General features: G+C 46.3%; 1 protein-coding gene across 9 annotated transcripts in view; it reads left to right on the top strand.

Moving 5' to 3' along the window:
* CAMK2G (calcium/calmodulin dependent protein kinase II gamma) overlaps positions 1 to 20,232 on the top strand; it is a 60,599-nt gene that overhangs the window by 17,763 nt on the left and 22,604 nt on the right. For all 9 annotated transcript variants that reach the window (XM_027858694.1, XM_027858686.1, XM_027858681.1 and 6 more), the window contains exons 4-12: positions 7,261 to 7,315; positions 8,683 to 8,748; positions 12,451 to 12,523; positions 12,750 to 12,852; positions 13,339 to 13,422; positions 14,118 to 14,212; positions 14,709 to 14,831; positions 19,386 to 19,469; positions 19,921 to 19,963. In XM_027858694.1, the coding sequence (XP_027714495.1) occupies positions 7,261 to 7,315; positions 8,683 to 8,748; positions 12,451 to 12,523; positions 12,750 to 12,852; positions 13,339 to 13,422; positions 14,118 to 14,212; positions 14,709 to 14,831; positions 19,386 to 19,469; positions 19,921 to 19,963 (726 nt within the window). The remainder of the gene's footprint in view (positions 1 to 7,260; positions 7,316 to 8,682; positions 8,749 to 12,450; positions 12,524 to 12,749; positions 12,853 to 13,338; positions 13,423 to 14,117; positions 14,213 to 14,708; positions 14,832 to 19,385; positions 19,470 to 19,920; positions 19,964 to 20,232) is intronic.

Here is a 20,232-nt window from a genome sequence, read left to right as displayed (position 1 = left end):
GTGCTAAAGAGAGAGAGATCAGATTTTCACCAACTAGCTGTCTTCAGACTCAGGCACCTGGTTTCAGCAGTTCTATTTGGTGGAAGGGGTCAGAGATTCACTTTCTCCTCCCTCTCTCTTCCCCACGTAGAATTGCTATCTATCCTAGGAGTTAAAACCCGCTGATTACCAGGTTGCTGAGCTCCAGGGACCCGTGGAAAGGAACAGTATGGGGATTTCTGAGAGCTGTGCCCAGTAAAGTCCGAATGGAGCATGCAGTCTCCACTGGCACCCTGGGGTCTGCCCTACTCCAATGTCCTGGAGTCTGTGGCTCCTTCTTGGAGCCTACGCTATTACGAAGGCTTCTCGGCTACGCCTGACAACTGGGGTCACCCCTGGGTATGCCAGCACCATTCCTTGGTAGAGCATTGGGACATTGATCAGGCCTTGGAAAGGACCTCAGAGGTCAGCTAGACCAACCAACCTCTGACTTTTGGCAGATCAGGAAACTGAGACCCGGGGAAGAAAAGTGACTTTCCCAAAGTCATACCGGGAGTGTCGAAGGCAAGATTTGAACCCAGATCCTTTGACTCTTGAGCCAGTTCTCTTTCCATTAAGCCACGCTGCCTCCTCCAGGGAAGGAATCCTCTATCTCAGTCTTCCCTTCTGCCCTGTCTCCCATTACCCAGTTCCCACTGTCTGCAGGAGGCCTTTCCAGACTCTCCCCTCACCATTCCTCTAAGATTACTTTCCATTTGTCCTGTATTTATCTTATACTATGGTTTTGGGGGATTTTTTTGCTCCTGTTGGCTCCCTCCTGAGAATCTTAACTCCCCGAGGGCAGAGACCTTCTATTTACTTTTCTTTGTATCTCCAGCACTTAGCTTAGTGCCTGGCATATAATAAATACTCTTGATGGACTCACCCTGGGGCCCATCCATCTCCAGATTATAGGATCTTAGATCTAGACCTGGCTGCAAACTCTAAGGCCAGCTAGACCAATCCCTTCACTTTCCAAATCAGCAAACTGAGGCCAAGGGAATGTGAAGTGACTTTGCCCGAGGTCACACAGGCAGTAAACTCGGAAGCAAAATTTGAACCCAAATCCCACTGACCATGAACCAGTCCTCTCTTTACTATCCTAGGCTGCCTCCCTCAGCTAAGAAAGAGACTTCCTTTAATCGCCAGGATTTCAATGTTCATTTCTACCCTCTCTGTCTTTACCCTGGGGTCCATTAGGCTCAAGATGAGTGTGGCAAGAAATGAAAATGCAGCAAAGGGAGGCAAAAACGCCTTGATTATACCTCTGGCTGAAGTAGTGCCTCTGGGGACTCCTGCTCACACCTGCTCAGAGATGCCAAGGCACTGTGGGCTTACCCCTACCCCTCCCAGCCAAGAAGTGCTAGGCCCACCAGTGGCTGGGAGGGATTCGGGGGGGGGGGGGGCCCTTCACGCAGCATTCCCAGCCTTCGTTCTCCATCCTGGCTGGCTGTTTTGACAAAGGTTTGTTAGCAGAGATGTAGGATGCTGCTGGGTGATTTCATGAGAGCTGTAAGCAGGAGCATCCCACTTTGGGCTGGGGCTTTGTCAGTCCGTAAGCCTACACAGCGAGAGGATAATGTTGGCAGCATCGCGGAGAGACATTTGGGGATTTGGCCAGGCTCTGAGCATTTTTCTGCTTTCTTTTTTTTTTTTTTTAACAGTTTAAGGAAAAATAGTTATGTTTATTGCTGAAATACTATAAACACTCCCAAGATGTTGGAATCATAGTGGCTAGGACCGTCCGCAACAGAAGAGCCAGCCTCTGGGGGAATGAGGAAGATGACTTCCTTGTGAGTTAGAGAGGAAGCCTGGTGCCATGGGCCGGGGGCGGGGGGGGTGAGGATGGAGCAGGTCAAGCAGTGTCAATTAAATCGGCTTCCAGAATCAGCTGTAGTCTAAACAAAGCCCTTCTTTTAAACATGATAAGAGGGGGGAGGCACCCTCTTTTTGCCTTCACCTTCTTTCTGCTTGCTGCACATTGCCTGGCACGTTTGTTGTTGGTCAGTCATTTTGGTACTGTCCGACGCTTCCTGACCGCATTTGGGCTTTTCTTGGCAAAGATACTGGAGCAATTTGCCATTTTCTTCTCCAAGAACGTAGTAGGTGCTTAATCTTCCTTGTCTTGATTTTCTTCTATTTTGAATGTTGCCCTACAACGAGGAGGGTCGTTAGTTGTGTGCCATAGATGCCTTGGGCTATCTGGTGAAACCCACACACCCCTTCTCAGAATAATGTTTTTAAATGCATAAAATGTAGGATTACAAAGGAACCAGTTGTATTGAAATAGTTTATCAATATATTTTTTTAAAAGTTCATGGACCCTAGGTTAAAAATCTCTGCAGTTGTGATGCAGTAGAAAAAGTAATGATAGCTGATAATGCGTTAACATTTATATGGCACCTAATATATGCCAGATACTGTGCTAAGTGCTTTACAGTGATTATTTCTTTGATCCTAACAACAACCCTGGGAGGTAGGTACTATTATTATCCCCATTTTATAGATGAGGAAATTGAGGCAAATAGGGGTTAAGTGACTTGCCCAGGGTCGCACAGCTCATATTAATAGCTAGTAACAAAAGGTAATATTTCTATAGGGCTTACTATGTGCCAGGCATTCTGTTAAGCACTTTTCACTGATCTCATTTGATCCTTACAATCTTGGAAGGTAGGTATCTTATTATCCCCATTTTACAGCTGAAGAAACTGAGGCAGAATTTAAGTGACTTGCTCAGGGTCACACAGCTAGTAAGTATCTGAGACTATGTTTGAACTGATGTTGCTTCCGTTCCCCCAATCCCTACCCCTGAAAGGCACTGGAGCTATCAGTCTTGTTTCTCTTTAATGGGAAAGGGGTGAACTCAGGTCTTCCTGTCTCCAGGCCTGGCACTCTGTCCGCTGTACCAAAAAAGGCATTGGCTTTGGAGTCAGTACCAAGATTCAAATACAAACTGCCATTTACTACCCAAAGGACCTTAGGCAAGTCTCATCAACTCTCTGGGCCTCGGTTTCCTCATCTCTAAAATGAGGGCCTGAGTTTAAGGTTCCTGCCAGCTCTGAGTCTGTGATCCTAGGGACAGCCTTGTAGGGGGCAGCCTCTTGGTTTGCCCAGCTTCTTCCCTCGTGTTCCTCCAGAGCACAAGAGCTCTCTGACGCTGGCAGGGCCAGAGGCCACAGAGAGGAGCGCCTGGGTTCTCTGCGGTCTTTTCTGTGTTCCCAGGCTTGCCCGGCTGTGCTGTGTGCAGAGCTGAGGGAGGGGTCCTGGGCTGACTGTGCTCTTGGCTCGGGGTGAGTGGGATCCTGAAGCGTGGGGGAGGAGCAGGCCTGATTCTGCAGTAATCCCTTGAGCCTGCCCATTTGCAGCAGGTCCCTGCTGGCCTGTCAGCTCACCATCCTGCCATTGTTAGTCACCGTTCTAACGAAGCTGGTCATTAGCTTCTGGGACAGATGATTTCCAGGGGATTATTTGTATTACACACTTTAATGCTTTTTAATAGCAAATTTTTAATTAAATGGGAAAGGCCTTTTGGAAGCAATGAGAGCAGCTGCCACAGGCACACTTAGAACAAGGCATGAGTTTGGAGGAATGACTGGGTAGTGCCTCCTGGTTGAAAGTGCTAGAGAAAGGATGGATAGGGGTGACTGATGGGTGTGAGACTTGGAGTCAGGAAGACCTGAATTCACACCCTGCCTCATGTACCCACTAGCTAGCTGTGTGACCCTGGGGAAACAATTAACAGTCCTCAGCCTCAGTTTCCTTATCTGTAAAATGGGGATAATAATAGCACCTCCTTTACCAGAATTGCTGTGAAAATCTAATGAGATAATACGTGTAAAGTGTTTCATAAACCTCAAAGCACCCTATAAATGTTAGCTAGTATTATTATTATTAGCTATTATATTACTGTATGAGGCAGCTAGGTAGTACAGCTGGACCACCTAGGGTCAGGAAGATCTGAGCTTGAATATGCCCTCAGATACTTTGTAGCCGTGTGACCATGGGCAAGTCATTTAACCTCTGTCCACCTCACTTCCCATCATCTGCAAAATGGGCATAATAATGGGACCTACCTTCCAGAGTTGTATGAAATAAGGTGATATTTGTAAAGCGCTTTTCAAACCTTAAAGTGTTATATCAATGCTACTGTTGTTGTTATAGGTTATGAAGGAAGCAGAATATGGGGCTTATGCATCCCCTTCCAAAGGCCTTTTCTTTCTTTGCTGGTCTTGAAAGGGGTAGCTTTCGATTAAGAATGGGTTCCTTTGAAGGCAGGGCAGACTTAGGAACCCCAGGCTGTCTTTGAGGAGCAAGATATTGCCTGTCCCTTAGGATGAATGGTATCTGCCATCCATCCCTCTCCAAGAGGTAGAGAGAAAACGAGGTGGATGAGCAGTGGTTCCTCGGGTACACTGTAGGCATTTCATAAACGCTTGTTGATTTTTTTTTTAGCCTTTGGCATGATTTATAATCTTGGATCAAATTAGGAAGGCAAGCAGGCTCCACATGACTGTAGCCTTAGTTCTGCTTGACCTTGAACCAGTTTTGCCTCATTTTCCTCATTTGCCAAATAGGGATGATGGCTTAGTCTTTCCACTTTCCTTCCCTCCCCTTCCAGGGTCGTTATCAGGATCTCCTGATAAAACATGTGCAAAAAGTAGATCTCTTCTAAAAATATGCAGTGGTTCGTATTTGGGCTCTTGGGTAATCCTGGGCCAACAGCCTTCATAGAAGTTGTTCCTCCTGGTTTTATACCTCTGGCCAAGAGCTTTCCTGGTTGAGTTTGGGTGGTGTTGAGCAATACCTTTTATATTCCAGAAGACAGGGAGGGAAACCTTGTGGGGCCCAGGGCAAAGCCTGCTTTTTCTCCATGGAGAGAGTTCAAGGGAAGAAAGTAGCCGGAAGGAGAGGATCCATCCTGCCTACCTTTCGTCTGAGATGGGAGGAGCAGAGAGTACTTCTGCCAAGGGAGTTTAACGCCAAGGGCTTACTTAGGTGATACTTCCATCAGAATGATGATCAGGGCTTGGCAGCCTACCCAGAGGTGGCTTTGTGGGCAAAAGATTGGAGAGGAGACCTCAAGAGAAACTAGGTTGGTTCTTGGCCCAGAAGATGTGGGGGCAGGGTGTGGGAAGGGAGTCTCTCCTTCTCTACTTAACCTTTATGCATGGTCTATCTTTTTTGGACATCTTGCCTCATTGCCTTGGGTATCTGCTGCTGCTGAAGGGCTGCCCTGGGTCTGCTTTCAAATGCCTGATCATCTGGTACAATTGTCCTTTGCCCTGAGTGATCTGGATTTTCCCGACCCCTCATCCACTTTCCCATAATTCTCATCCCTTAGCTGTTCCTTCCCCTTTCCTACTTTCTCTTACTCTCTCCATTCTTTCTTCGGATCCCCTTCACCATTTTGGTTTTCCCTTCTGTAAGCTCACTCTCTTGGCATTCTTGCCTAATTCTTAGCTACTTATTGACTTTAGCATCTTTCCTCACCCATCCCCTATGACATTTCCCCCCTCTGCTTCTCTACTAATATCCAACAGCAAACATGTATTTTAAGGCACGTTATGTACAAGGGCAGTGGGCTAGGTTCTGGAATCCAGAGATTAAAATATGACATTGTCTCTTTCTGCAAGGAGCTTGCAGAATATCAGGAAGATGAGACGTATACACCAATCTCCATGAGACAAGTTACAATGTGACTAGCCCCCTCTTTTGCTATATATTTGTATCTTTGAGAATAGGTGAGATCAAATCACAGCATGAAAGACTGAAGGAGGGAGGGATCCTTTCTAGCAAAAGGATGGGGCAGGGAGGAGAAGTCAGGGAAGACTTCTTGGAGGAGATGGTGGCACCAGAGCAGGGCCTTTAAAGAGGGAAAATTTCATCAGGCAGAAATATGGAGGAAAATCATTCTGGGGATTGGGGAGGGAGGCGGGGATGGATATACAAGTGCATGGAGGCAGAAAAAGGACAGATTCAGCTTTCAGAATAGTAAGTAAACCAGTTTGACTGGAGCATAGACTATGAGATAAGGCTGAGGAAGTGTACCTTTGGAGTCAGATTGTGAAGGGCCTTGAATGCCAGGCTAAGGAGATTGTATTTGACTTGGTAAGTGATGAGGTTGTGCTGACGTTTTTTGAACAAATAAATAACTCAGACTTACAGGTTATGAAGTTTCCTTTTGGGAGAATTGCAAAAGGGAAAGGCTAGAGGCAGAGAAATTTGTTTATTATAATAATCCCCAGGCTGAGCAAAAGAAGTGAACCATGCACAAGTATAGAAAGGAAGGAAGGAAAAAAAATAAAAATTAAAAAAAAGGAAGGAAGGGATAGGAGAGATACCATGGAGGCAGACCCGATTGGGTTTGACCAAAGATTGGATGTGGGAGGCAGGAGAATGGGGAAAGCTGAAGATATAACTGAGGTTTCAAGCTTCAGTTAGTGGGGAGAATGCATTGCCATTAATAGAAATAGGGCAGTTTGGAGGAAAGGAACAGATGGGGGCAGGGGGGATATGATTAGTTTTGGTAGACTGTAAACTCCCTGAGGGCAGAGATTTTGTGTCCCCAGCTTAGTGTGCCTGGCACATAGTAGTAGCTTAATAAACGCTTGTGGATGGATTAGTTAGTTCAGTTTTAAACCGGTGAATTCGAGGTACTGGTAGGAAACATTCAGCAGGCACATAAAAATTCAGGACTGGGGCTTAGCTGAGAGGTCAGGACTGGAGATGTAGGTATGAGGGTCCTCAACAGTGGAGCTGTGGGAACAGATAAGAGATACCCAGGAAACAAGAAAGGAGAAGAGAACCATTTTTTTCCTCTGCATCTCTTTAAAAAAAAAATTATTGATTTTTTTTTTTGGCATCATCAGATTTTCTCCTTCCCCACCAGATCTCTCCCAGAGAACACTCCTCTTCTTTCTCTCTTCCCTATGGAGTGGACTTCCTGGTTTCTTTTCTATCTCAGCCCAAATCTTCCATCTTTTGGATCTGTCTCCTTGTTCTGTCTTGTTGTAGTGGATTGCGATCCTTTCTTTCTGTTGCCCGACTTGGAGGGCAACATGCGTGAGCCCTGATGAGAAATGAGCTCTTATTATCTCCTGTCAGTTGTGGAGTTCCTTGGAGAGAAGCGAGTACGTGGGCCAGGAGTGGGCAGAGAGGGCAAGAGTCTCTCCACCAATGAGATGCAGGCTTCCTGAGTCTTCTTTCTTGCTAACCCCTCTCTCCCTGTCTCCTCTTTTGCAGTGCGCCTCCATGACAGTATTTCTGAAGAAGGGTTCCACTACCTCGTCTTTGACCTGTAAGTGCCCCTTTGCTACTGCCAGGAGTTGCATTAGAAGCATTTGGGCGGTTCCCTCCACTCTACTCCTTCCCCAGCTTAAGAAAAGGCTTGGAATTCAGGACTCCAGAAGATGGTGGGAAATAGTGGTCTCCCCAGAGGGCCTTTTTTTTTCCCCTTCAGCCTAAGAAATAGAAGGGGCTCGCATAACATTGTGGATAGAGAGAGCTGACACAGGAGTCAGGAAGTCCTGGGTTCAGATGCTGCCTCAGGCACCTACTGAATTTGTGACCCTGGGTAAATCATGGAATTTTTTTAAGTGCCAACTCTCCAAAACTATAGGTTACAGAGAAGGTGTTGACCTACATTGGTAGAGAGAGTCTCCTTCCTGAGAGTTCCCTACACCAATGCAGGCACAGATCCGACCAGAAATAAATTAATAGATGGAGATAGATAAATTTATAACCCTCTTTTGGCATTCCCCACCCCGTTGCTGTTTTTTTGGGGGGAAGGGGGATTTGACCCTAGGGTCAACAAAGGAAATGGAGACTTCTGCACCTTTAATTCTCTGAAGGAGATGGAGGCTTTGAGGCTAGCAAGGAAGACTCGAATTCAAGACCTGCTTCTGATCCACACTAGCTGTTTAACCTCTCATTGCCCCCAAGCAGCTCTCCTAAGGTTCAAAATGATGTAGACAGCATCGGTGATCAGCACTGGTGGGTGGAGTTTCTACACAGGAGTTCCTCACACCGATGAAATCTGCGGCTGTCACCCCCTGCCAAAAAATGCTAGAGGAAGCATATTGGCCTTTATTAGTAACTTGGCTCCATGTGGCTTCTGCTGCTGCAAGACTGCAGTTGTACATCTTGGAAATGCCTTCTCGGTTTTCCTGGAAGCTTGCTTTCCTGTGTTTTAGCTACTGTTTCACTAGGCCCAGGTGTCCGTGGAATTTTGTCACTCCTTACATTTAATATCGGCTTTCTCCCAACGGGCTCATTTGTCTCCAACCACAGGTGTTATTTTGGGGGACAGGCCAGGTGCTTTCTCTTGGGTCCCCATCTTATTTCCTTCTGATCCTCCTAAACAATGTGAAGGTCATAGAAATGTGACTGAAATGAAGGTAGTCAATAATCAAGGTGATTAAGCACCTACTATACGCCAGGCACTGTGCTAAGTGCTAGGTAGTTCAGTCCCAAGGCTCTACAAGACTGGAACAGGGCCATCTTTAAAGGAAGAGAGCGAGCAGAGATGACCTTGCCTGGGTGGTTCGGGTTTGGCTGGAAGCGGGTCTGTGTAAGTGGATTCATCGTTGCCCATCCTCAGACTGGGATTTGGGGATCTTGCCTTCTGGCTCCTCTAACTCCTTGCTCCCTCTTGTTGGGTTACAGCGTTACCGGCGGGGAACTGTTTGAAGACATTGTAGCCAGAGAGTACTACAGTGAAGCCGATGCCAGGTGAGCGTCAGTTAATAGAGGTGCAGATTTTTTTTCCTGCAGTATTTAGTAAACTCCCTGCGGCTTGGGTTCTCTGGGTTTTGATCTCAGTAGATTTTGTTGTAGCTCTTGGCTGCCTTGGTGGTCCAGGTGATTTGCCTCCCTGAGTCAGGTGTGATAAAGTTAGGAGGGGAGGTCAGCTGGTGTAGTGGAAACAGGGCCAGCCTTAGGATCAGGAGGACCTGAGTTAAAGCCCTGCCTACCTCTAACACATATTATGTAATCATGAGCAGCCTCTAAGTGCCTCAGATAACTTGCTGAGACTTAAAAGTTATGAAGAAGTTGCCAGTCTGCCTTGGGCACTACCAGTAGGTATACTGGTGAAATCTCAGGTCTGTACTAAACAGGGGGGAAAAAAAAAGATTGGAAATGTTTTTTTCTCACAAAAGGGGTCATCGGTTCTGGACTGATCCTGAATTTCTTAGGCTAGGGCAGGATTGTAAACTTAACTTTAAGCTTGCCTAACCAGATTTTAGCCCAATTCCTCCAGAAATGTCCCCTTCCAATGCCCGTCCTCCATGGGGCATCCACTCCTGCATCAGCCACTCTGATACGACTTACATCCATTCCTTTATTCAACAGAGAGTTATTAAGCACTTGCTACATCCCACACACTGTGGGAGGCAGGATATAGAGTACAGATAAGTAAGATAAGATCCACGTCCTCAAGGAACCATTCTTTGCCTGATTGCCACATCAATATTCTATTCCTAAAGCACACGTCTGACTGTGACAGAATTCTTAAGACTGTGCTTAAGAATCTCCAATGGCTCCCTATTACCTCTGAGAAAAATACAGACTCCTTTGGTATTTAAAGCCGTTGCTAGTCTGGCTCCAGGCTACCTTTCTAGGCTTGTTGCACAGTCGTCTTCATTCAATGCTTCTGCATGCCAGCCAGACTGGCTTTCTTGTTCCTTGTACACATCACTCCATTTCCTATCTCTCAGCCTCTGCCCGTCCCCTCCCCGTGCCGCTGCTTCTATCCCTCTTGACTTCCACCTTTAGAATCCTGAGCTTCAAAATGTATCCCAAATGCCACTTTCTACACGAGGCCTTTCCTGATGACTCCCCACACTCCCTCAAGAAAATTAGTCAATGAATTAGCAGTCAGTAAACCTTTATTAAGCTTATACTATGTGCCAGCACTGTACTAAGTGCCAGGGATACAAATAGATGCCCACAAGGAGCTTGCAGTCTAATAAAGATTAAAATTTATTTATACAAATCTTTTATTTATTGTATACATTCTATAATGTATACATATATAACGTACACATTGTATGATATATTACAGTATACAGTATATGCAATATACATACATATGTTGTGTACATCTTCTCTAATATCTGCCCCCTCCCCAATGGATCGGAAGGCGGGGACTGTTTCATTTTTATCTTAGTACCGAGCACACTTCCTGGCACATAGTAGGCACTTAATAAATGCTTTCATTGAATGAGTATTGAATAAATGAATTGGCCCAAGGAGTGCATCTCTGAGACTTCTGGTCTCCTGATGTCTTCTGACCACTGTGGCCAGCTGCCAAATCCACATCTTGCCCTCTGGAGCGAGGTCTCACCACCCCAGAAACTTCTTAATAAAAGGAGTTTTCTTATTCCTGGAGATAGCTGTGATATCCTGGTGTCCGAATCTTTTGAAGAGCGTCTCCGTGCAATGCAGGTGTTTTCTAGATAAGCTTTGTCCAGCCTCCTCTCTAGACTCATAATTCCCCCTGCCCCCATCCTGGCACTTCCAGGTTTGTGGGGGTGGGTTGTTCCTACAGCCTGGCCTGGGAGGAGGGAGGGCATACCTTCTGCCTGTGGCTGATTTGAATCTCAAGATCACTGGTCACTTCTGGAGGAGATAAAGTTTCTTAAGGCCACTACTTCTTGATCAGTTTCAGATGCTTGAGCCTCAAGAAAGCTCTCAAGTGGGAAGATAAATTCTAATGCCAGGGGGGATGGCCTGGGACCCAGTGGGGGTGGGGGAGAAAAAGGGAGGAGGGAGATAGCCCTGGGAGCCTGGGGAGGGGGGAGTGCCGTGGCGGGAAGGGGGAGTGTAGGGGGATGACGGTGCCAGTGGGCTTGGCCTGGCTCAGCTGGGACACTTCACACTTTTGCCATTTTTGGCCAGAAGGCTCTCTGCCGGCCCAGCTCTGTTCTAATTATACATTTTTGTGGAGAGAGCGGGGAGTAGCCTCCTTGTCTGGCCCTGCAGCCTGTACTCTTGTGTTGTAGGGATCTGCAGAGCCCCTTTCCTCTGATGGGAGTCCCAACATGGGGTTTTGATGGGAGAAATTGGAAGTCAAGGCTGCCTAGGTGGAAACACCAACATGAGAGGCTCCCTATTCCATTCCAGGTGCTAAAAAGTCTGTCCTGGGCTTTTCCTGTCTCCCCAGGCAGGACACCCCTCCCCTGTTCTCTGGGAACTCCCTAAACAGTCGGTGGGGATATGTAGTATGGTGGGTAGGACGGGATGTCTAAAATTCCATGTTTCAGAGTACCACTTGAAGTCTGAAATGTAGGTAGTCCAGATTGAAGTGACTTCAGGGCCGATTATGCCTGGTGAAAGGAACTAAGTCATTGAATGTCGCTTGAGCCTGAGCTGGTTTTTTTCTAAACAAAAACATGACCTAGACCTTTCCTTCCCTTGACCTTCCCTTGGGCTCCGTTTGTACATCTCCTCTGGTATTTTGTGTTACAGCTCACTGTATGTTGTATGGTTCACATTTATAGCACGTTAAGGTTTACAAAGCACTTCATATATCTCCATCAGTCTTCATAGCAACCTTGTAAGATAGGATGGATGTTCTTCCTACCCTCATTTTCCAGATGATGAAATGGAACCTCAGCGTGGTTAAGTGATTTGCCCAGAATCCCGCAGCTACTCAAATGTTTGAGGCCGAATTTGAGCCCAGATCTTCCTGCCTACAGAGCCTTTCATTCTGCCAGTAGAAAATCGAATACTATTAATTGATAATTCTTATTAACAATGATCTTATCTTCCTTGCTGGTCTATAAGCAGGGACCATTTCCTGTCTCATCTGGCACCATGCCTTTTTTCTAGTAGGTACTCAGGTGTTTTTTCATTCACTCACACCAGCAATTCTCAAAATTATTGGAGACCTCCCCCCTCCCAAAGAGCTTTTATTTATGTGGATTGTAGTTATTGATATTTACTATGTTAGAAATGAGAACAACTTAATATTATTATGAAAATAGTTTTTTAATCTCCTGGACTCCTTGGTCCTGGACTGTACTTGGAGAACCACTGATTCATTCAGTAAATATTTAGTGCTGCAGAGTAGATAGACACACTAGAATGGTAAAACTGCAAGGCACACTGGGGAGCTAGGGCAGAGGGGTGGGGTTGAGGAGGGCTTAAGCCCAACTCTGCCTCCTACCTTGTTCCATACACACACTGCAGGTGGCTTCTCAGGCAGCCAAGAACAAGTTTGAGGCGGGCAGAAGTAACTCCAACAGTCTTGGCTTTGTTGCATCCAAGGATCTTTTTGTGGATCCTTGGAAGCCGGCTCTTGTCATTTTGGGGGGTCTCTTGGGACCTGGTCACGAGCTTTGGATGAGGGCAATGATCTGTCCACTCTTGGGCTTGGAATGACTGTGGTTTAACCCTGCTTCCTTCTTTCTTTCCCATTTGCTTTTTCAGCCACTGTATTCATCAGATCCTAGAGAGCGTCAACCACATTCACCAGCATGACATCGTGCATCGTGACCTCAAGGTACTGACTGACTGCATGCCTACTCTTGCTGCACCTTGTAGCATCTTGGCGCCATCTGGTGTCGAGCACTGGTAGTGCTTGGACCGTAGAGGAGATGCAGGAAGTCCTTTGACTTGGGTTGCCAGAGTTTACTCTCCTCTGCTCATGCTGTAGGTCTTGTGAAGAGAAGATTTAGGGGGGCCCTGAGAGCTAGGGCATTACAAATTTCTCTGTCTTCCCTCTTCAGCCTGAGAACCTTCTGCTGGCGAGTAAATGCAAGGGTGCTGCTGTCAAACTAGCTGACTTTGGACTGGCCATTGAGGTGCAGGGAGATCAGCAGGCTTGGTTCGGTAAGGGAGGGACACCCCCCTTCCTGGGATGCACAGCCTCTGTCCCTTTACCCACTTTCTTGGGATGCACAGCCCCTGTCTGCTTTCCCTTTCCCCTCTTCCTTGGCTACCTTCACATAGCAGAACAAAAGCTGAAATCTCAGAGTTTCTTACCTCCCTAGGTCACCCAGTCTGGCTATGTCCAGTACTGGGTCAACTTTGTGATTCTCTGTCTTCCTTCCATTCTGAGGAGATGAGCAGGAAGTTCTGGGTGCCATGTAGTCCTGTTTGCCCATCCTTGATTCTGGGTGGTCCTCACTGTTGTCCTTGTTTTAATGACTCCATCCGGAAGCTGAGTCTATCTCTGCTACCCAGAAACTAATACTGATGCATATTCAGAAAAAGCTACAGGCCCGGGCAGCGGGAGGAACTTGGAAAATGAGGTGCCCTGCATATGGTGGTATGGGAGGCAGACACATATACCAGTGTCTTTTTCTCCCAACACAGGCTTTGCTGGTACGCCAGGGTATCTGTCCCCTGAAGTCTTGAGGAAAGATCCCTATGGAAAACCTGTGGATATCTGGGCCTGTGGTAAGCCCTTTTAACACTCTCAGCTGTGAGTATGAGCAGCCTTAGTTTCCAGGAGAATTGAAAGGGGAGGAGGTGGTGGTGGTGAATGGGAGTCCTGCAGTCACATGGCCAGTTGGTAATATCTGAATGGATGGAGCTAACTCCAGTGGCCAGGAGACCGATATTCACCTCACAGCTCTCTAATCAAGTGAACAGAGAAGGTTCACTTGCTACATTACATTAGGCTTCCTATTCTTAAGAGGAACTAAACCAACACCAGGGAGTTGGTTCAACTGAATACAAATTATATGAACACCTACTGAGTGCAAGGATAAATGTCTCCCTGCCTGTTAGGCTGATTGACTCAGTTCCCTTCACCCCCCATACCCCCAAAAAAGGTGAAGTAGGGAGCACAGCTTTAAGGTGATGATGAGAAATTCCTTTCAAATGAGAAAATATTTGTAAAGCGCTTAGCGTAGTGCCTGGTACATAGTAGGTGCTTAATAACTGCTTATTCCCTTCTTTACCCTGAGACAATCACTCACACACACACACACACACACACACCCCACCCCACTCATCCATCTCTGATTAGCTCTAACCTTAGTTTGGCTGCCAGTTTGCTGAGTGACTCTATTCCCTGGGTCGTCCCTAACCTGTGCCTTGGGGTAAACAGCTGGCCCTAGTTCTGTGCTGTGCTCTGTGTCTTCCTGTAGGCGTGATCTTGTATATACTTCTGGTGGGATATCCTCCCTTCTGGGATGAGGATCAGCATAAGCTGTATCAGCAGATCAAAGCTGGAGCCTATGACGTAAGGACGTGCTGGGAGGGCCTGACCATACCCTTAGTGTGGACCTGAGGGGAGAAAGGGGGCTGGGGAGCATTGGGGTGTGGCCTTGTTTGGTCTTATAGGCCTTGTCCTGTTCTGTGGGTTACCTGTGGAGGGGCTTATGGTGCCCTCCCCTCCCCCAACCTCCCTGCCCGAGGCAGCAACTTCTTAGAACTGAGAGAAGGAGAGAATCCCTGGAATCCTTCTGTTTGTCACTTAACAGAACCACATTAACTTCCCCCCATTTATGCTGCTTTCTTTCTTTCTTGGTCATGGAGTATTTGGTCATTTGTGTTCCTGAGGCTTTGGAACACATACTATTTAAATCTCTAATACTTTCTGTGTTGTCTCAGTGGACCAGATCCCGTGGAGGGTGTTCAGTATGGGAAACTGAGGCAGGGAAGAGGAGTCCCTTTGCCTGGTGCAGTACAGTGCTCATGTTTTCCCCATTTCTCCTTCCCTTGTTTCTGCTCCCTAGTTTCCATCACCAGAGTGGGACACTGTGACCCCTGAAGCCAAGAACTTAATCAACCAGATGCTGACAATAAATCCTGCCAAGCGTATCACAGCTGACCAAGCACTGAAACACCCATGGGTCTGTGTAAGTGTCCTATTTCGGGGAGAACTGAGGCCCTGGTTAGACAGCAATATGATTCAATAAAGATCTGGGGGTTTTAGTGGACCTCCAGCTCAGTGTCAGCTAATGATATTGTGCTACCACCCCAAGACAACTGTGTGAGGATTCTCTACACCCTGTACTAGCCAAAAGATGTCTGGACTTCATGCTTAGTGCCAGTTTCCATATTTTATGAAGGAAATAATCAAATCAGGAATATCCAGAGGAGAGCAATGATGAGGGGCCTGCAGACTGTGTCACAGGAAGATCGGTTGAAGGGATTATTTAGACTGGAAGAGAGACTTATAGAACAGCTATCTAAAAGAATTTGAAGGGGTACAATGTGAAACAGGCAGTAGCTTTATTCTGCTTGGCCCCAGAGGATAGAGGTGGGAATAGACGGGGCTGGAGGGGCAGGGATTACAGACAGGCCAGTTTAGGTTTAGAAAATGTTCTACTAATTAGAGCTATCCAGAGATAATAGATTGCCCCTCAAGGGGGCGGGTTGAGGTGGGGAGTGCATAAGCATTTATTAAGCACCTGCTGTGTGTGAGGCATTGTGCTAAGTTGGGCTTTACAAATATCATTTCATTTGATCCTTATAACAATTCTTAGAGATCAGTGCTGTTATTATCTCACTTTATAGTTGAGGAAACGGAGGCAATTAGAGATTAAGTAACTTGCCCAGAGTCGCACAGCTAACACATATCTGAGGCTAGGTTTGAACTCGGGTCTTCCTGACTCCAGGCCCAGTGCTCTATCCATTCCTCTACCTAGCAACCCCTAAAAGTGAAAAGCAGACGATTGTCTGTTGGAGATGTTGTAGGAATAATTCTTCGTCACATACAGATTGGAGTAGATGTCTACTAGGATCGTTTCCAACTTTGGGATTCTGGGATTCTACAAAAGGGCATTTTTTCTCTCCAGAATATTCTCTTTACTAGATGACCAGTCTCCCTGTGGTTTGGTTGTATTCTTGCCTGGCATTCTTCTTCGGTCTTAAAAACTCTGAGTAGCTTGTGATGAGGATTTGTCTAGGAGTATCTAATCTGAGTTGACATGCTCTGTATTTGTTATATGAGAAATACCTTGCTTATTTAGAACTTAGCTCCAGGAAGACCTTATCTATTGAGAATAAGGCTGAGAACTAGCACCACATGCCCCATCCCCCAAAAAAGGTCCATGGTCAGCAAAAAATAAGAAATGGAGGAGAGACTCTCTGTTAGATCCTGTTTACTTTTACTTTGTGCACAATTAGAGCAAGCTTTTAGTTATTTGGTTTCTAAACTCATAGCAGAACAGAGGTAGTAAATTAGAAGAGGAAACACATGTGGCCATGGGCAATGGAACTGGCAACAACAAGCATTTGTTAAATGCCTACTATGTGCTGGGCACTGGAGAAAGATTGAAATGAAACTGTCATTGCTCTCAAGTTTATATCCAACTTGGGGCTGGAACATTTATTTTTACAGTTAAGTAAATAAAAGAGAGTTTGAGCAGGGAGAATGTGCCTTCAACTAGGGGAATCAGGGTGACTTTCTTTTCCTTTTTTTTTTGAAGGCAAACTAGATTAAGTGACTTGCCCAGGATCACATAGCTATTAAGTGTCTGAAACCATATTTGAACTTGGGTCCTCTTGACTCCAGGGCTGGTGCTCTATTCACTGTGCCACCTAGCTACTCACTTTCTGCAGGAGCTGGAACTTGAATTGAGTCATGAAAGAACCTAAAGATGTCACAAGGTGGAGAGGAGGAAGGAAGGCATCCCAGGAATGGGATACAAAAGTGGGAGGAGATGGGGTGCCAAGTTCAAGAAATAGCGAGTGAGTCCAGTTTGACTGGAATGTAGAGTATGTGAATGAGAGGGATGAATGTGCAGTCAAACTGGAAAGATTCTTGAGAAGAGAAGTGACCTGAGTTTTAGGGAAGATCCTTTTAGGTAACTGGATGGAGGCTGGATTGGAGAGAGGGGAGCCTGGAAGCAGGGAGACCATTTGGGAGGGTATTGCTCTCATCCAGGCTAGAGATGATGGGGTCCTGAACGATGGTGGTGGCCTTGTTGAGTGAATGCTAGAGATGTTGGGGTGGCAGAATTGGCGTGACGTGAGGGTTGAGGAAAAGAGAAGAATTGGACATGACTCCCAGGTTGTGAACCTGAAGAACTAGAAGAAGAGAAGTCCCATCAGCAGGGAAGTTGGGAAGGGAGTCAGGAGGGTAGGGAATGAGTTGGGGGCTCTGTTCTGCACATGCTGCCACTTACTACCCATGTGAACTTGGACAAGTCAGTTACCTTCTTGGAGTCTCAGTTTCCACGACTGTAAAACGAGAGGGTTGGACTGGATGACCCCGGGTTCCCTCCTAGCTTTAAATCTACAGTTGTCTGATCGGAGCCCCAAGTGTTTCAGACTGCTAAGCTGTTTGGGTCCCTCCCATGGGCAAGTAGCATGTCTAGATCCTGGGCATCTTCCAAGAAGAGCCATCAGAGTTTGAGTTTGAGTCATGGGAGGGAATGGAGAACTCCAGTGCTATGCCTGAAAGTGTCATCAGGGTAACCCCACAGTCCTTAACAAGGAAAGCCGAACATTTCTGGCTCTACCATTCCAGATTCCTGAGTGGGATTGGCAGAGCTCTTCCTGCTTTCTGTGGGAAACTTGAAGCAGCTAGGTGTCAAAATGGATGGAGTTCTAGACCTCCAGTCAGGAAGAGCTGAGTTCAAATCCAGCTTCAGAAACTTATTAATTCTGAGATCCTGAGCAAGTCATTTTACCTCTGTCTGCCTCAGTTGTAGCACTTTGAGTGGTAAAATGTTTCCCATATGTTATCTCATTTGATCCTCACAACAACCCTGGGAGGTAGGTGGTGTTGTTAGTATTATTTCCATTTTACAGATAAGGAAGCTGAGGCTTAGGTTAAAAGACTTCTCCAGGGTCACATAACTAATAAATATCTAGGGCATGATTTGAACTGGGGTCTTTCTGGCTCCCAATTCAGTGTTGTATCTACTGTACTCTGTAGCTTCCCTGTGGGAAACAGCTAACAGGCCAGCATGATTGTAGTGGAGAGTGTGTGAAGGTTCGAGAACATTATGACATAAGACTAGAAAGGTAGGTGAGAGCCATCTTGTGCCAGGCTTTCAATTTGCCAAGTGGAAGACTTTGTTTTTGTCTTAGAGGCAATAGGAAGCCACCAGATATTTTTGAGCATAGTAGCGATCAGATCAGGTCTGCAATTTAGGAATATTAATTTGGTGGCTGTTTTGAAGATGGATTAGAGAGGGAGGACCCTAGAAGCAGCCTCAGTTATAAGGCCATTGCAGTAATCCAGGGGAAAAATACTAATGCCCCAAACAAGTGTAGAGTCTATACGGTTAGAGGAAAGGTGGTGAATAGGCCAGATGTTGTGAAGGTAGAATAGAGATTTTTTATTTTTAATTTTATTTTATTTTTGTAACTGATTAGATATGAGATGATGGTGTACTGAGGGGAGAATCAAGTTTGACCTCAAGGTTGCAAGCTTGGGTGACCACAAGGGTGATGGTTGCTTTCCATGGAAATCCAGAAGTTAGGAAGAGGGGTGAGTTTGGGCAGAAAATCAGATGGGCGCCATTTTGGTCACGTGGATTTAAGGTGCTGATGAACCATCTAAGCAAAGATGTTCAGCAGGCTGTTTGTAAGAGAGGACTAACATTCAGGAGGATGAGAAGGATTGAATGTGTAGATTTGGGAGTCATCTGCCTAGACATATTAATCAAATCTGTGGCATCTGACAGATAGAAAGTGAATAGAGCCCAGGTCAGAGCCCTGGGGGACACCCACATTTGGGGGCCTAGAGATTGATGCTGATCTGGAGAGGAGCCTGAGAAGGCAAAGTCGGACAAGTAGATGGCCAAGAGTAAACAGTGTCGTGGAAGCTTAAGGAGGAATGTAGTATGTCCAGGCTGGGAATGAAGGGATGGTCTGCAGGGTCAGAATATACAGAGGATAAATGTGATGAGGGCTGAGATGAGGCCACTAGTTTTAGAAGTTAAGAGAGTGCTGCTAACCTGGGATCAAGTCATTTCTCCTTTCTGGGCCTCAGTTTCCTCATCTGTAAATTGATGAATGCTCAATGACTCTTCCAGATCTAATGGTCTGTGGTTCTTGAAGTTTGTTATTAACAGACTGTCCTTTCATTGCCTTCTGTCTCCTGGGAAGATTTGAATACCCTCCGGAGGCATCATTAGCCAACACTGTTGTTTATTATTCAGACTTTTATCATCCTATAAAACTTGCATTTGTATAATGCATTATCTAAAAGTACTTTCACATTGATGATCTCATTCTGACCTCAGCAACCCCATGTGCAGTAGTGAGTGCAAGTATGATTATGCCCATTTTTTGGATGCCTGCTGATGAGGGTTTAACCTGTCCAAGGCACAATGGCATTCTTTCTCATCTGGGCATTGGAGCTAGGAAACTTGGCTGGAGCGCCATATGCAATGCTTGTGCATTCTCTTAGTAAAAAGCGTAGGGTGAACCACCTTCTCTGTTTGTCTTTTCAGCAACGTTCTACAGTGGCCTCAATGATGCACCGGCAGGAAACTGTGGAATGTTTGAGAAAATTCAATGCCCGGAGAAAGCTGAAGGTGAGTTGTTCCCCCTTTTCTCCCCAACTAATCCAGCTGTTCTGCTACATTTAGCAGTTTAGAAAGTTGAGGAGTTGGGGGTGGGGTGGGGTGTGGTGGCAGTGGATTACCCAAAGCCAGTTTGTGATAGTCATAAGAGTTAGAACTAGGGTAGGATGACCAGGGCTTTGTCCAAGGTGCTAGTCTCCCTGGGGAATCTTATTCCCATCCTTAGGGGCGCTGTAAGAGTCCCATCCCTCCTCCTGCCCTCTCTGCCCAGAAGAAGTTGCTGGTCTGTTCTTCTTCCCGTGGCCCATTCCCTCTGCACTACCAAGAGCCTCCGTGGCACCCACCATTGTCTTCTGTATCCTTTCCCACCCCTAACCAGTGTGGCCCTATGTTGGGGAAAGAGCTCAGGATAAATGTCCCTAAATCTCATTGTACCAATCATTTATTCCTTTTCTTTCCCCAGGGTGCCATCCTCACAACAATGTTGGTTTCCAGGAATTTTTCAGGTAAGTTTCTAGCCAGCAGGGCATTTCAGTCCTTCCAAGGTGAGTTGGGAGGTGAGGTTGGGTGGGGTGTTGTTCTCACCTCCTGTTCTCAGACACCCGAGACAAGCTATAGCTTGTTGGGATTAACAAAGGGCATTGGCCTGGGTTTGGCCTTCTCACCCCAGATGATCCTCTCCAAACTAGAATGTTCAGGCTACTTGGCTTGGGTTTAGACTCTCTAAAGAACCTTCCCTAACACATCTGGACATTAGCACCCCTGTTTCTTCTGG

The sequence above is a fragment of the Vombatus ursinus genome, unplaced genomic scaffold, assembly GCF_900497805.2.
Source record: "Vombatus ursinus unplaced genomic scaffold, bare-nosed wombat genome assembly UNPS02000749.1, whole genome shotgun sequence".
NCBI lineage: Eukaryota > Metazoa > Chordata > Mammalia > Diprotodontia > Vombatidae > Vombatus > Vombatus ursinus.
Note: the sequence above shows the minus strand (reverse complement) of the source record. Positions and strands in the feature narration are given on the sequence as shown.